General features: G+C 34.6%; 1 protein-coding gene across 2 annotated transcripts in view; it reads left to right on the forward strand.

The window, feature by feature from the left end:
• UVRAG (UV radiation resistance associated) overlaps positions 1-17110 on the forward strand; it is a 238662-nt gene that overhangs the window by 94321 nt on the left and 127231 nt on the right. For both annotated transcript variants that reach the window (XM_004683215.2, XM_012725607.1), the window contains one exon: positions 12142-12247. In XM_004683215.2, coding sequence (XP_004683272.1) covers positions 12142-12247 — 106 coding nt within the window. The remainder of the gene's footprint in view (positions 1-12141; positions 12248-17110) is intronic.

Consider the following 17110-nt stretch of genomic DNA (forward strand, 5'->3'; position numbering starts at 1 on the left):
ATAAGGATAGTTTTACTTCTTCTTTCCCTATTTGAATTCCTTGTATGCCCAAAAGGCTCTATTTTTAACAATTTTATTTGACTCACTTGGGCATATAAGGTAGATAATGATATCATTTGCAAATATGTTTTTTAAAGATGTATTTAAAAATACAGAACTGGGGTACAAGCTAGAGGTGCAGGGATGCTGAGAGGCTTCACCAGAGACAGAGTGAGGAGCAGAACAGGTGGGGCATTGAAGTACACTGCTGAAGGGAGCAGCCTGTGGGACAGGAGAGGTCTGCCTCGCCATGTGGATCACCTCTCGGGCCTGGGATCGAACTCACACCAAGGCAGCTGTGACCAGCTTGCAGTATTGTGTCCTAACCAGTTGTGCCACCAGGGAGGGCCCTCATTTGCAAATTTTAACTATTTATCCTTTTAATTTCTAATTGTATACCTCTTGTTTCTTATACCTGATTGCATTGATTAGGTCCTCCATAGCAGCTATTTGATTTGTACATATCAAATCTTCCCCAGATTTGGTAATTTAAACAATTTGTTATTCTTATATATTCACAGTTTTGTTGGATGACTTGAAATTAGCTTGATAAATTTTTTACCTCAGTACTTTCATGTAATTGTACTCACATGGTGACTGGTGTCAAGGGAGATTCATCTGGATTGGACATAGGAATGTTTCACTACCAGATGCTTGTCCCCTCAATTGGGATGACTGAGACAGTGGGGACTGACCACCCAACTCTTCCTTTTTCTTCAGTCAGGCTCTTTATTCAGCTAGTTTGGGCTTCCTTTCATTTGGAACATTCTTAGAATTGTTGGTTTTCTGACTTGGAGGCTGGTTTCTTCCTAGAAAGCAACTACTCCAGAGTAAATAGACATTTCTAGGCCAGGTGTTAGAACTTACCTATGAAATCATCAAAGCCTACAGCCTCCCAAAATATGACCCTTTGGTTACCCCTCTAATTTTTTCCATATTGATCTATTCAGGTTTTCAGCCTGTTTTTGAGATAATTCGGTAATTTGTAGTTTGGTAGAAAATCATTACTAATCCTAGTTTCTTGATGCAAAATTGTATATAATATTCCTTCTGTTGTTAAAATCTATTTAAATGATAATAGATCCACTAAAATTATTAAAAACCTTATCATGTTTGTCTCCTTTCTTGTTTCTGATTCTAAAGTATTTTCCTAAGTACTTCATGTTTATTATACAATGAATATTTTTAAAATTAAACCTGCATTTTAGCACATGGGTGGTATTATGAAAAAATCTGGGAATGATTTAGCCTGTTTATATGCCAAATGTGGTTAATCTCGCCTAAAATAAGTTCCTTGAGATGTAAACTGGAAATCTGAAGAGTTGGTTATTGTTATATAACAGTTGCTTCATCGATGTTGTTTGTTAATTTTTGAGGACTCATCCTGGTTAGACTAGACCTGACACACCCATTATCACATACTTTCACACCACCTACGAGCTCCTCAATAGAACTTTCCCACCCACGATGCTACCATTTACTTTTGATGAGATTATGTTAATTTCATAAATAGCAGTAGTGTTCTGTCTTACTTGATGTCATTACTACTAGTCTATGTGTTCTCAACTATGTGCACAGTCTAGACATAGGAATGCAGAAGCAGGCTTTAGGTTAGACTTCTGGTCTTAGGGGGAACTATCATATTTAATAAACCCATCAACATGTATTTGAGTGATTCCTATGTATCCAAGACTGCTGTTGGTGCAGTGGAGATGCAAATGATTTCCCAGACATTTAAAGTCCACAGAACTTTGCCTCTGATCAACCTTCTCAGCCTCTCATGACATTGCTACATTTTCTTTAGCATACTCAACTTGACTTTCCACATAGTGTCACAGACCTACCCAGCTTTCCTTCATTTGAAGCTTAAATCTCTTCCTTTTGTGAACCTTTCCCAAGAACTAATTGTCTAAGAATTATGTTACCATTTTGAAAGGGTAATTAGATTGGTAGACCAAGGGAGCACTAATTTTAGTGTTTAACTGTTGTGTAATGAAAGCTCTAGAAGGGAGATGAAAAAAATATAAACTGGATGATAGTAAAGATAGGTAGATTAATGACTTGTTATCTACCTACAGGGAGATTTCTAAAAATATGGCATAGGGCTTTGTTTTTTCAGTGTGTTTATTTAATCAATTATTTATTGCCAAATATTTGTTGAGTGCATGTGGAAACTGCAATATGCTAGTGATATAATAGTGAACAAGGGAAACATAGATATCCTTTAAGAACATCTAAAACCTGGGCCCTTCATTGCACTGCAGTGAGTTAAAGCATAGTACTATGAAGCTGCCACAGCCATTGCAGCATGAGTTCCATCCTGGCCAGGAAGCACATGGCACAGCAGACCTCTCTTGACCCTCCCGCTGCTCCCCTCAGCAGTGCATTTTAGTCAATCTGTCAGTTCTGCTCCCCACTCTGTCTCTGGTGATTCCATTCACTCCCTGAACCACTAATCTGTAGCCTAGTTCTGTATGCATAAATAAACACATGTTAAAAAAAATATCTAAAATCTTAAGTGTTTGAACAGAGATATCAAAAACTTAAGTAAAGCTCATAGAGATGATGATTACGTTGTATAACAGAATTCAATTTGAAATTTAATGGAGATAAGAATTTAGTTTTATGTTTGAGTCCTGAAACCATCTGTATGAGAAGAGGAAGACTTGAAGGATAGATGCACAACCTGAGTCAAAAAAAGATGTAGAACATTTAGTGAAGTCAATGTCAAGAATCAGTGGAATGTGACTGCCAACAAAAGTTAAGACTGTTGATAAGACACACAGCATACAGAAACTCTGTTTTGGACAAACCAATCTGGATTGCTATGTTTCTGTATGTAAATCACTCTTTGTGAGAGATTTTGATAATTAGAAATTTGTACCGCAGTATTTTGTGATTTGCAAACTTTGCAAAATACTCTATGGGCACTTTTCCAGGAGTTTTTCCTATGCTTAGTTAGTATACTTACTTAAAAAGCATAGTATAGTTTTGGAGTAACTCATATTTCACAGAATCTGAGAAAAACAGAATCAGAAGAAACTTTAAATAACTGTACACTATTTTCTTCTATACTTTAGGAACTTAAAAAAGTGTGAGGTACCTCCCTCCCCATTGCTGAGAGTAGATAGGAAAGAACTATATATTGAAGATTTGTACACAGGGATGGGAATCTGATGGGGTGGGAGGTCTTAGAATTCTGCTTACTACGAAGATAGCAGGGTAGAAAGCATTAGCAGATTTGGATGAAATTTGAAGTGTAATCAGAGATTAATGGAAGGAAAATGCACACAGCAAATTATGGTAGGTACAGTAAACTGGGACTCATATGCAAAAGTTCAGCCTAAAAAGTATGTCTTTGGAAACTCAAAATCTATTTAACATGTAATGTTAAGGTTTGTTTGGGAGATGGTGGCAAGCTTAGCGATAATGAATTTATGGGTAGAAGATTGTGTAGCAGTGAAGCTTATGGACTCTGGAGTCAGATAAACCCAGATATGAATGCTGATTCTGTCACTTGCCACAATTTTTCTCACATGGAGAATGGGAATGATAATGTACCAAGTCTGTGGGTAGTTGTGAAGATTAAATGCAGTACAACATTTCAAGTTTATAGTCCAGTGCCTGGCACATAGCAAGCTCTAATAAACCTTTATTCAATGTTTTATTAATATAAATATATACTATGTGCCAGGCATTGTATGATCCCCAAAGGGTTTAGTAAATGTTGATATTACTTTGCCTGGCTAGATTCTGTGAGACTTTGAATTTCCAGACTAATCCAGTTAAGTGTTAATCTATATGAAAATAGTCATGGAGGGCCCTCCCTGGTGGTGCAGTGGGTTAAAGAGGCTAAAGCCACTTCAGCATGAGTTCGATCCCTGCCCCGGAGGTGATCCACATGGTGCGGCAGACCTCTCCTGACCCACCCACTACTCCCCTCAGCAGTGTACTTCATCAGTCAGCCTGTTCTGTTCCCCACTCTGTCTCTGGTGAATCCTCTTACTGCCTCTGCACCTCTGGCCTGTACCCCAGTTCTGTATGCATAAATTTTTTTTTCTTTCTTTTAAGATTTATTTGTTCACACAGAACTGGGGTACAGGTCAGAGGCTCAGGGGTCGTGAGAGGCTTCACCAGAGACAGAGTGGGGAGCAGAACAGGCAGATCTACGAAGTACACTGCTGAGGGGAGCAGCAGGCAGGCCAGGAGAGGTCTGCGTGCCATGTGGTCACCTCTGGGGCAGGCGGGAATCGAACTCATGTGGAAGTGGCTTTAGCTTCTCAATGCTGTGCCTCAACCCGCTGCGCCACCAGGGAGGGCCATAAATAAATCTTTTTTTAAAAGAAAATAGTCATGGAATGTTTTCATATGAGCATCTAATTATAAAAATTATGGTTATTATATAACCCTGTTTTATATAGTTTTCCTGTAGTCATCCTAGTAATTGCTACATACAGATTGAAGGTATAGATTTACCCCAATTTAGTGTTTTGATTTTCTGTAAAACACTATCAAAATATTTGTTTTTGGAAGATAGTCTGACATCATTATTACAAATGAATTGAAGAAGACAGATTAGAAAGAAGAAGAATTTATATTAATGCTGAACTGGAGTGATTATAATGGGAATAATGAAAAGGAAATGATAGCTTTGGGAAAGAAGAATCAAAATTATATATTTAGTGGACAACAGACTTCAGGAAAAGTAGGCGTTTGGTTAATGTGATATTGTTGTCCATTAATGATTCAGGAGTATTGTATCGATTCATGATTATGGCTGTTAGGTTTATTAAAAGAGAATTATGTAAAGTTTGAAAATTGTATTTAATTGAAAAAAATTGTAGGTCTACAGTCTTTTCAGTCACCAGAAAACCGTTTTATGATCAATGAAAGAGTATTGTAAATGTGTTACCCTGTAGGTATATTACATAATGAAAGAAATTGTATAGACAAACACTCTTAGAGAGCTTAGAGTATCTAAAAACATTTAGTGTTTGTCAGAAATGAACATAATGTGGTTAAGGATAGCCATAGCCACTAAGCCACTAGGCTTTAATATGATAAGTTTATAGTGATATTTCTAGTTGTCTCTAGGGGAATTTAATCTTAGACATGTATCAAAGCCTCTGTAATTGCAATTTGAATGAGAAACTATTCTCTCTTTAGACTCTGAGAAGAGAAGCTTGGAGTGCTGGACAACATTGCTGGTTGAGGGGAAGCCTTTATTCTTTGTAGTCCGTTTCTCTCTCTTCTTCAGTGGGACTGTTGTTGACAGGCCACAACATGCACAGTGACTGAGGTGCTGTCGGACTGGCTATAGCTCTTATGAGGTTGGCATTGTGGAGACTGGTAGACAGGCTACAATGGCTGACCAAATGAAAAGGGTTACCTTTAGTACTAAGTAGAGAGTAGGATTGAAAAGAATAAGAGTTTGAGCTGAGAAATCAAGTTAGGAGGATATTGATTAACTGAAAGGTGATGGCAGTAATAGACTTGGGGAAAGCTAAACAGATTTGGAGTGATTTTAGTCAAGTCCCTGTTGCTAGAGCTGTAGATACTGTCTGAGCATTAGATTGCTTGATTCCATTCCTTCCTTGACTGTTTGAAGCAGTTCCTTTGACTGCAGTAATGCCAGTGCATCCAGCTCATCTTACTCCTCTGGATAGTCCTGGTCAGGATGTTTCTACATCTTTAAGTCCCTCCACTCCTATCCTTAAATATTGATGCTCCCTAGGATTCTGTTCAAGGCTCTATTCCTGTCATTCTTGCAGTCTTCCAGGATGATCTCATTTACTTTCATAGCATTAATAACTATCTAATAATCTCCAGCCAAGATCCTGAGCTCCAGAGCCTTCTATCTAACACTCTTCCTAGATGTTACACAGGCACTGCAAACTGACTACAGCTCAAACTGGCTTCTGACTATTTTTGTTCAATATACAGTGTCTCCATGTTGTATAAATCAGTGGTTTATTCCTTTTTGTGTGGTGTTTCTGTGTTACAGTTTGTTTATTCATTATCCAGTTCATAGACATCTTAGTTATTTCCAGTTTTTTGGCTATGAATAAAGTTGCTAGGAATTTCTTACAGAATATAAGAAATTTCTTTTCTACCTGTTCATATGAGAGGTGTATTTCTGATTTTTTTAGGAATTGTGAACAAGTTGTCCAAACTAGTACTACAATTTTGCAACCCTACCAGCAATGTTTGAAAATTTCAGTTGCTTTATTGCTTGTAAGGATGGGTATCATCCGTTTTGCAAATTCTAGCCATTATAGTAGGTTTATATAAGTATATTATTTTGATTTAAATTTTTAATTCTATCATGGCCAGTGATGTTGAACACCATTTCCTGTGCTTATTGGACATTCTTACATGTCTTGTGAAATGTTCAAATATTTTGACCATTAACAAAATTTTATTTATTTATTTATTTATGCATACAGACTGGGGTACAGGCCAGAGGTGTAGGGGTGGTGAGAGGATTCACTAGAGACAGAATGGGGAGCAGAATGGGCAGATTGATGAAGTACACTGCTGAAGGGAGCAGCTGATGAGACAGGAGAGGGCTGCTTCTCTGTGTGGATCACCTCCCGGGCTGGGGATTGAACTCATACTGAAGTAGCTGCCACTAGCTTGAAGTGCTGCATCCTAACCCATTGTACCACCAGAGAGGGCCCATTTTGGCCATTTTTATAATTGGTTATATTTATTGATTTGTAGAAGTTTTTATATATTCTGGATACAAATATTTTGTTAGATGTATATATATATATATATATATATATATATATATGTATGTATTATTTTCCCCACTCTGTACCTTGATTTATAATTTTCTCAGCAATCCTTTTCATGATAGGAACTTTAAATTTTGATACAGTATATCAGGTTTTTAGTTTATAGATACTGCCTTTTGTGTTTTGCTTAGAAAATCTTTGATTAATTCAAGGTCATAAATAGATTCTTCTTTTTTATTCTAGAAGCATTATAGTTTAAGCGTTTACACTGACCCACAAAAAAAGTTGTTTTTTGCATATACTGTGAGAAAGTGATTAAGAGTCATACCCCTAATAACAGATCTCTAGATAATCAGTGTCATTTATTGACAATTTTTCTTTCCTTCACCAGAAAATGAATTATGTTTGAATGGATTTTTTTTCTATAGTCCAAATTCTATTTCATTGACCTGTGTCCTTAGCAATCTGGTACTATAAGCCCTCAACTTTGTTATTCTTTAGCATTTTCTTTGAAGAAAATTGTAGGTCTTTTATATTTCTGGTCTTTTATATTTCTTTGAAGAAAATTGTAGGTCTTTTATATTGTTGGAATCAACTTTTGAGTTAAAAAGACAAGACTAGTAGGTTTTGATTGGATTTGCATTGATTCTATAGATACATTTAGGGAAACTTGGCCCTCTTAACAATACTGAGTCTTCTATATCTCCATTTGTGGATCTTAGTTTCTCCTGCAATGTTTTGTAGTTTCTAGTGTACAGGTCTTTCATTAGATTTATTATTAGTTGTTAGTTGATAGTAGAAATATCAGCTAATTTTTACAGTTGATTAATTAGCAGATTGACTATTTCATCTGCATTGGAATAAAATGTCCATTATTTCCCCTAACTCCCTTTAAACATCTATAGGATCTGTAGTGATGTCTTCTTTTGAAATCTTTATGTTGGTGATTTATTTTCAAGCACCATTCTTCATCTCCTTTTCTCTCCCTCTTTATATCTATACTGTTTTTCCTGGTACTTAAAAGACAGTACTTTAGCTTTAACTGGGATTCTTGCAATAACCTCACAATAATTAGCCTTCCTGTTTACAGTCTGTTTCTCTGTGTCACATTCACCTTATTATAGGAAGAAAGCTCTTTCTAAAGTGCAAATGTAATTAATTCTTTTACAACTTAAAACATTTAAATGGTTTCCTAATTCCTTTAGAATAAAAAAAATCTAAGCTCCCTATATGGAATATAAAATCATTGATGATTATTATCTACTTCTCCCAATTGATTCATGTCTTTTCGTACATTCTCCCTTTTTATCTTTCCCTGCAAACCAAAGGGAGCTGCACTTCACTGCCTTTCTAGCGGGCTCTAATTTGTCATTCTCTATCTTAAATTGGATACAACATTTCAGATATGATATGATTAACAGTTATCCAAACATCTTTACTGAGATGAGTATTATTATTAATATCTGATTGTCCTGGCCTCATTCTTTATTAATGTATGTTTGATATAATTTCTTTGATTTTTTATCTTAACAGCTGTATCTCTAACCTGAGATCATTATATTTTAGTTCAGTTTCAATTTTTCTGTTTCTAGAGCCATATTTAGTAATAAGAATACATTAGTTTACCAGAACCAAACTACCTATTAGATAGAAACACTCCTTCCTGCACCAGTGATGGTGAGTTTCAGGTCAGCTTCCTACTGTGCTGGTATTGACCAGTCTTAGCCAGGTGACCAGATGATGTATATTTCTTTCTTTATTGTATCTTTCCATGGTTTACAAAATCAAGGAACATTCCTCTGAAAACTGGTTTGGAGGTAAAGCACTTGTTTCTGTTCTAGTTGGTCCTTCACTTCCTAACCCCTAGAGGAATCAAGATGTCCCAGGTTATGTTTAAAAGTCTAACACTTCAAACTTTTATTCTCCTGTTCGATTTGAAAGGTGGGGGTGGGAGGGCGAGTGTTATTAGCTCTGTCTTGATGTAGCAGGGACTCTGAAAGTCTATTTGGATAACACTGAAGATTGGAGGAAATGTGACTCTGTCTGTGTGTTTTAAGCCCCTAAGGTAAGATCAGAAAGCGTCTGGGGCAGCGAGAGCCAAATAGTTGAAGTCATACATTAATTATGGTCATGAATCATTTTTATTTTTAAAGTCTTTACCATCTGACAAGGTTGTTTGCATAGTACCAGTGAGTTTCAGGCAGCGTTTTCCCCCCTTTTAAAGTAACAGGATATATTGTTGATTTCTGCTCTTGTTGATAATCCTACCAACCATTGTTAGAATTCTGATAATATGTTTAGTAAAAATTGCTTTTTTCCCTATTTGAATGATTGGCCTTTAAAATTTGAATAATATTTTGAAGTTCTAAATATAGAAATCAGTCTTTCTCCTACTGATGTCCATTTTAAATATGAAAACTTGGAGAGGTTCTTTTATGTTCAGACAGTGGTTGATATTCAGTCAGAAAATATATTTTTAGTACTTCCTTTGTGCCATGTTCTATGCTTAGCACTGAAAAGATATATTTAAAAAATGAGATTTCTTTTCCTGCTCAGGTCTAATAAGGAAGTAGACAAGAATAGTTGCTGTGAAATGCTCTTCTGTAATCTTTTTAGTGATGCTATATACATGATGCGACAAATTTTCAGAGCAAGGGGTGCCTCTGCTTGTCTTGAGCAATCAGGAAAGGCCTTTGAAAAAGTGTTTATACTTGAGTTGCTTCTTAGTAAATTTAAGAATACACTTACCTATTGAAAGACTGGGAGAACTTACAGGCAAAAAATTGCTCACACAAAGGTTGATAGTCCAGAAATGGCATGACATATTTAGAGAAATATCATTATTTCTCATTATTGCTGGAGTTGAACATGTAGAATAAGGACTCCAAGGATGTGAGACCACATTACAAAGTACCTTTCCTTGCTTTAGAGTCAACATTTGTAAGAGAGTATTACTAAAAAGAGAGCAAGAGACACAGTGTAAATAGACTTAAACACAGAGCAGGAGACAGTAGGGTGGCATGTAATCTCCTGTATTAGATTTTTTGAGAGCCCTGAGGGTATAATTGAATAATTGATCTCATAAGCAAACTAGCTAGTAGAAGAGTTGCTGACCTAAGAAATCCTCAGAAACTATCAGGCAATTTCAGAAAGTGCAGAGTGTGATATGAATACTTACAGTACATAGTGTCATTAATAATAGTAAAATGATGGTGGTAAAAGTGTTGATGTCATTAAATCTCCAATAAAATTGACCTCATGTGAATGATAACTTTCATATTAGGATCATTGACCAGCTTTTAAAAAATGGGTAAAATTTACATAGGGTGTAATGTGTACATTGGTAGCTTACTCTTCAGAACTTTGCTAAGAATATATACCCATATAGTCCTTACCACCACCGAGATATGGAACCAGTTCCACCTCTCAGATTGTTCCTTTCTCCCTCTTGCTCCTTACCTGGTAAGCCCTACCCCACATAAGCCCATAGTCATTCTTTGGATTTGTCAGGATAGATTGCTTTTCTCTATTGTTGGCATTTTTTACTTAACACAGTGTTTTGAGATTCATTTATATTGTTGTGTTCCTTTTTATTGTGGAGTAGAATTTCATTGTATGAATATCCTACAGTTTACTTATTAATTCTTATATTTGATGACCATTTGTATTGTTTTCTATGAACATTCTTAGACAAATCTTATTGTATCACTTTTATGTTTTTTGAATAAATACCACAGAGTAGAACTACTGGGTCATAGATTTGATGTATGTTTAACTTTAAGTTTTATCAAAATGATAGTACTATTTTGCATTTTACCAACAATACATTGTTATTTTAATTTTAGCTATCTTCAGCCGTCTGAATTGCTATTGCATGATTTTTATTTGCATTTCTATCATGACCAACGTGTTAAATAATCTTTTTTTTATTTACTGACTTTTATTATATGTTGTTTTGTGAAGTATTTCACTCTTGCCCATTTTTGATTGGGTTGTCTCTCTGTTGCTGATTTGTGAGTTTTCTTAAAAAGACTTAAGACATGGCCCTTTGTCAGATTCACATTTTACAAGTATTTTCTCCCAGTCTATTGATTGTTTCTACATTTTCGTAATGGCATCTTTATGATCAAACTTTTTTTAATATGATAAAATTGAATTTGTTAAGTTTTTATTTCCTTAGTGCTTTTTGTGTGTGTGTTCTCTTAAAATGTTTGCCTATCCTAAAGTTGCAAGACTTTTCCTGCTCTTCGAGATGTTTTATGCTTTTAGTTTTTATATTAACTTTGACCCACTTGATTTGACTGTTGTGTGTTGCTGTGAGATAGGGAATGTAGTTCTTTTTTTCTTCTCATGCTTATCTGGTGTTTCAGCAACAATTGTTTTAAAAATTTTTTCTTTCTACCTTAATTTGTTTGGATTCCTTTGTCCAAGACCAGTTAGTCATATATATGTAGGCCTGTTTCTATACCCTTTTCTGTTCCATTGATCTGTTTTTCAATCCTTATGCCAGTGCCATATTGTCTTGGTTATGTAGCTTTATGAAAAAAGATTTGAAATCAGGTTTAGTGTTTCAATATTTTTTTGTTTTCTTTATATAATATTCCATATATATATTATAGTATCCGATTATAATAAACAAGTGTATTTAAATTATTGTATGTTATAAATTATAGTATCAGATTCTTAATTTTTACCAAAAAAGAAAAGTCTATTGTGGTTTGAATGGAATTGTGAAACCGTTGCTTTCTCTATGTAGGAATACAACAGAATTTTTGTATATTGCCCTTTAACCTGGCATTTTATTCTAGTATTTGTTTTATAGATTTCTAATGATTTTCTACATGGAAATCATGTCATTTTTGACTAAAGACAATTAGGTCATTTTTGTTATGTAAGTGTATAAGAAATGTCTGAGCAGTATTAGAGGATACAGAAAACTAAAAAACATAATGAAAGCAAAAAAAAAAGACAATAACTCATTTCAAAGAGAAAATGTTCCTTGTTTCAAAGTAGTGTCTGCTTTAATTCAGCTTTCTTGAAGCGGTGATGTTCTCTTAATTTCTCTGTAAAATCACAGATTCTAACCAGATTATTTTTCCATATTACTTCTAGACTCCAGTGAGTTTTTCATTTTAGCTCTTAATACTTTAGAGGCAGTCAGGCAGGTTTTTAGAAAAGGTGATGTGTTCGAGTATATTGTAATAGTTGTTATTTTATTGTACATAATGTTAGAGAATTGTGAAATGGTCAACTTGGTTCATTTATAATCCCGTTTACCCTCTAATATCCATTTATGTGTTTGGTTCTGTGTTCAGAGTTTATAGTTAACTTATTTAAATTTTTCTAAAATTTTCATTTCTAGGCTTCATAGAGCCCAGTGTGCAATTAAACAGACTCAGGTAACTGTTCAGAAAATTGGAAAGGAAATTGAAGAAAAACTAAGACTCACATCTACAAGCAATGAGCTGGTAGGTTTTATATACTTACCTGTATAATTAAACATCTTGGTTTCCTAAGGTAATCATTATATTCTTCTTGGATTGCTTTCTTTCCCCCCAAAAAACTTTGTTGTTTTTTCTTTTTTAACCTGAAATGTTTTACTGAGACTTCTGTTGGCATTTAAACATTGAAAATAAACTTTTCCATCTGCTAATAATGTAACCTACAAAGTGCCTGCCTTCTTCTGCTGGATGAAACTTTAGATTACAGGTAATTACTTAGAAGATAATTAAAAGCTATTTTATTAATGTCTTATAAATGTGAACTTTAGACATGAACTATATAGTGAATGAAAAATAGCTGCCAGAAGAAAAAGAAACTTTAAGGACTAATCTACTTTTAAAAGATGAATTTAAAAATTATTTGGATTAAATTTAATAGGTTGGTTTATACACAGTGTTCTTACTTTAGGGAAAGATTCTTTTAATGATCCATTTCCAGAAAAATAGAAATTTCAATCCCAAATGGACAGATTTAAGATATTAGCATAATATTGGTTGTCTTTGTACTCTTCCTAGTAGAGAAAGAAGTGTTAATTTTGGAATGAAAACTCTGCCTTTGTAAGCAGAATAGTGGTTATAAATTATGAATTGAGCTTTTCTCAAATAAAGCCATATCACTATAAATAGCTAGATGAAATTTGTGCTGTTAAATCATGCTACTTAAAGTCAGATCATCAGGTTAAGTTATACTAAAAGTTTTTATGTGTTTGTTTACACTAACTCTGTAATAGGTAATCTAGTAGGTGAGCTAGGAAAAAGCAGAAAGAGATACAGAATTCTTTCTTATGGAATTTGAAATGAATGAATGACAGTACACTCAAACTATGTAAAATTGCTGATTCTGATTTGCAAATGGCAGTTTCATATAATTTGACCTGTTGTACAAAATGGTGCTGTACCTGGCTTATAGCAGGCATATACAGTATAGTAGCTAATAATTATAGTAGTGTTACTCATAGAACTTTTCTTGCCTGTGGAAAAATCTTCCATTTTGGGGAAACTCTTAAACCCATCCTGGGAAACTCTTAAACCCATCCTCTTGTAACTTAGGCCCAATAAGGGACGGAATTCCAGACCACAAATACATTGGAAGAGGGGGAAAACAGCTAATTTGAGTCCTCTGTAGTGTACAATAATGCCACAATTTTAGGACTTTTGTCTGGGGAGACATTGCCAACTTTTATTTTTCTTATGTCCGTCTCCCAAGGCAAGACTGGGAAATTACTTATTTCATTAAATGACAGCGTATGCTTTGTCTCAGTATGGAAAAGTTTATATTTAATCCTATTTTTCTAAAATATAAGTGGTGACACGCAGAACAAGGTGATAGAATGTAGGAGTTTAAAGAGGTCAGGTTCAGAGGTTCACTATGTATTTTTATGCTGCCTAGTCAACACGGAGAAAATCACTGGCTATTTGAACTGAAAGTGAACCTAGAAATCATGTAGTTTCTTCGTCATGCTACTTAAAACCATTCCCTCCTCAGTGCATTCGGTTCCCTTCCCTGCTTTATTTTTCTCTGTAGTGTTTATTAACCCTTTCTATGGTGTTTACTTTACATATGTATTTTTTCACTTTAGACTGTGTGTGGGTGGGGTTCGGGGGGGGTCTTTTTTTTTTTTTTTTAACACTGCAGTGCATTCCTCAGTGTCCAGAAAAAAGCATTTGGCACATAATAAGTGCTCAATAAATATTTGTTGAGTTTAAGAATGAATTAGCCTAATTTCTTCTTATATAAGGACAGAAAAATAAGACCTGAAGAAAGGAAACAACTTTCCATTAGTAATTTCATAAGCAGACAGAAATTTTGGTTTGCTTGTCTCCTCTCAGTGACTACTGCTTATATTCTTTAATTGTTTAAGATACTTGTAACAAATTAGAAACCTTTATTATTATTTTGTTCCTCTTGTTCCCTACCCAAATGATGCAAAGTCATCAGACACCAAGCAAGGCATTTTCAGTGTATAAGAATTAACATTAATTTTAGCCTAAATAAAAATACAGTCAGAGGGCATTTTTGATACTGAATGAAATCAGTTTACCTCTTAAGACCAGCTGTAATTAACTCTTATATGAAATTGCATTCAAAGATCTGGAATCTTTTTGTGTTACATGAGTGTCCAAAAAACTTGTTTTTGGCATCCTTTTTTTTTTAAAATGATTTTTCTGCTTTTGCTATGTGGATATTTTTTGCCTGTGTATTTCATATTTGTCAAAGGCCTTTTCTGTGTCTAGTGCGCAATTGCATATTTTTTTCTTTTCTTGTATTGTGATAATAAAATATAACTGATAGATTTTTGAATGTCAATCCAACTTTGAGTTTCTGGAGAAGTCACCTTTAAGTCTTTCAGGGGTTTGTCTATTTTATTTAAGAAGACTGTCTTTTAAATTTTAACAATTCATTGGATTTTAGTGTTTTCTTATTTTGGTTTATACTTACATTTTTATGATGAAGGTTTTTTATCTCTATTAGTCACTTGCATATCTTTCAGGATGTGCAAGTTTAAATAATTTTGCCCATTAAAGATATAATCTATACTCTTTACTTAAATCTATAGAAAACTTGCAGATAATTCAGTTTCCATATACCATTCATCTACTGGTTTCCTTAGTGTTAACTTTTTAATAACCATGTTACATTTGACATGAGACATGGCATCATAAACCACAAAATTAGCATTGCTACGTTACTGTTAAAATATACTTTATTCACTCTCACTCATGTTGCCACTAATGTCTTTTAAAAAATAAAACACACCTTTAATTTTATAATGGCTTTAGATTTATAGAATGATTACAAAGATAAAATAGAGTGCCTTCATATCCTACCTCTACTTTCTCCCATTATTAGCTAGGCTCTTACCTAATATGTTATGTTTGTCACAATTGAATCTGTGCTGATAAATCATCATTAGCCAAAGCCCATCCTTTACTCAGAGTAATTTAGCTTTTGCTCATGTCCCTTTTCTGTTCCAGGCACCCATCCAGGAACCCTTATTGCAATTAATAGTCAAGCTTTCTTAGAGTTTTTAGTTGTGAAAATTTCTGTTTTTCATTGTTTTTGATCACTTTGATAGTTTAAGGACTATTAGCTCTTTTATAGAATACCCCTTGATTGTGACTTAACTGATACTTTAAAATGGGTCTTCAGTTCCTTTTTTGGTCTAGTCCTCAGTCCAGGATGCCACATTGGATTTGGTAAACATGTCTTCTTAGCTTTCTCAAACCTGAAGTTTCTTATTCTTTCCTTAAATCACCCTTTAAGTCACCCTGACTAATCAATCATTGTTGGTATTCAGTTTGATCATTTAGTTAACATAGTGCCTCCTTGGTTTATCCCTGTAACATTTGGAAAGCATGTTTTAAGTCCAGCTTGCAGTCCCAAAGAGGGGAGTTAAGCTCCTGGAGGATAGACTGTCTACATATGATATTTGGAATTCTTATAATTCAATATTATGTTATTTTCTTGCTCAGATCTTTCATATTGGCTCCTGCATCATTTCAACTTGTTCATATCACTGTTTTGTTTTTTTAAAATATTTCCTTAATTTCTGGCAATATATCCTACAAGCTCATGTTGTATTTTTCTGTCTCAGCCCTAGAATTGACCATTTCTCCAAGGAGTCCTTTATTCTTTCTTGGATAGTGGTGTTTAGAAACAAGATCTGGACACTGGCATGCTTCTTGACTGGACTATAACTACTTCTCAGCTTCCACAGTGGAGGGATCTGGCTACACAGTGCCTGTCCATATTTTTTTTTTTTAAAGATTTGTTTATTTATGCATACAGACTGGGGTAGGCCAGAGATGAGGGGGCGATGAGAGGATTCACCCGAGACAGAGTGGGGATCAGAACAGGCAGATCCATGAAGTACATTGCTGAAGGGAGCAGTTGGCAGGTCAGGAGAGGTCTGCCCCTCCTTGTGGTCACCTCCAGGGCAAGTGGGGATGGAACTCATGCAGAAGTGGCTTTAGCTTCTTAGTGCTGTGCTTTAACCCCCTGCAGCACCAGGGAGGGCCACCTGTCCATATTTATGCCTCTAGATCTCTGTATCTGTATCTAAACATGAGGTGACACTAATACATTCAGCTACAATACCACAGTTTATTCTCACCTTCTTCTTCATTTTATTTATTATTTGGAGTATCTTTTTCTGATAGTGACCAGCTGTCAGTATCTCCAGTTTATGTGCTTATGTATCTAAAGTAGTTTCAGATTCCCACCCCACCCCCCATTTTCAGTGGTATTTTGTCTTGTTTTGGTATTTTTTTCTGCAAAAGTATCTACGTATGTGTCTTACTTATTTTTTTCTGCATACATATTCTTTTTCTGGTATGTATTCTGTGAGTTTTTCCATACTGTGGTTACTTTTTTGTGTTCTTAATCATGGTGTTTTCTAAAGAGCTAAAAGGTTTTAAGTTTGATAACATCCAAACTAGCATTTAAGATTTTATTTTGCCAGCCCAAAGTAACATAAATTTCCCTTTATATTTTGTTGGAGAAGTTTTATAGTTTAGGGCTTCACAGTTGAGATCTATGATCCATCTTAAGTGTTTTTTAAATATGAGTTAAGGTAATTTTTTTCATCCATTTGATTTATCATCTTTTGTTCAGTAGTCTTTTCCTTCTCCCCATTTACTTGTTTGAAATGTTTGAAATGTCTAAATTCACTTGACTGTACATGTGTGCATCTATTTCTGGATTCCCTTTCATTCACTAATCTATATATGTCTTTCACCAGCACCAAAACTCTTATTATTATAGATTCATCATCTTAAAAATCAGATAGGGTAAGTTTTCTAACTTTGTTCTTTAAAAAAAAAAAAAAA

The sequence above is a fragment of the Condylura cristata genome, unplaced genomic scaffold, assembly GCF_000260355.1.
Source record: "Condylura cristata isolate star-nosed mole 26May11 unplaced genomic scaffold, ConCri1.0 scaffold00015, whole genome shotgun sequence".
NCBI classification, from domain to species: Eukaryota; Metazoa; Chordata; class Mammalia; order Eulipotyphla; family Talpidae; genus Condylura; species Condylura cristata.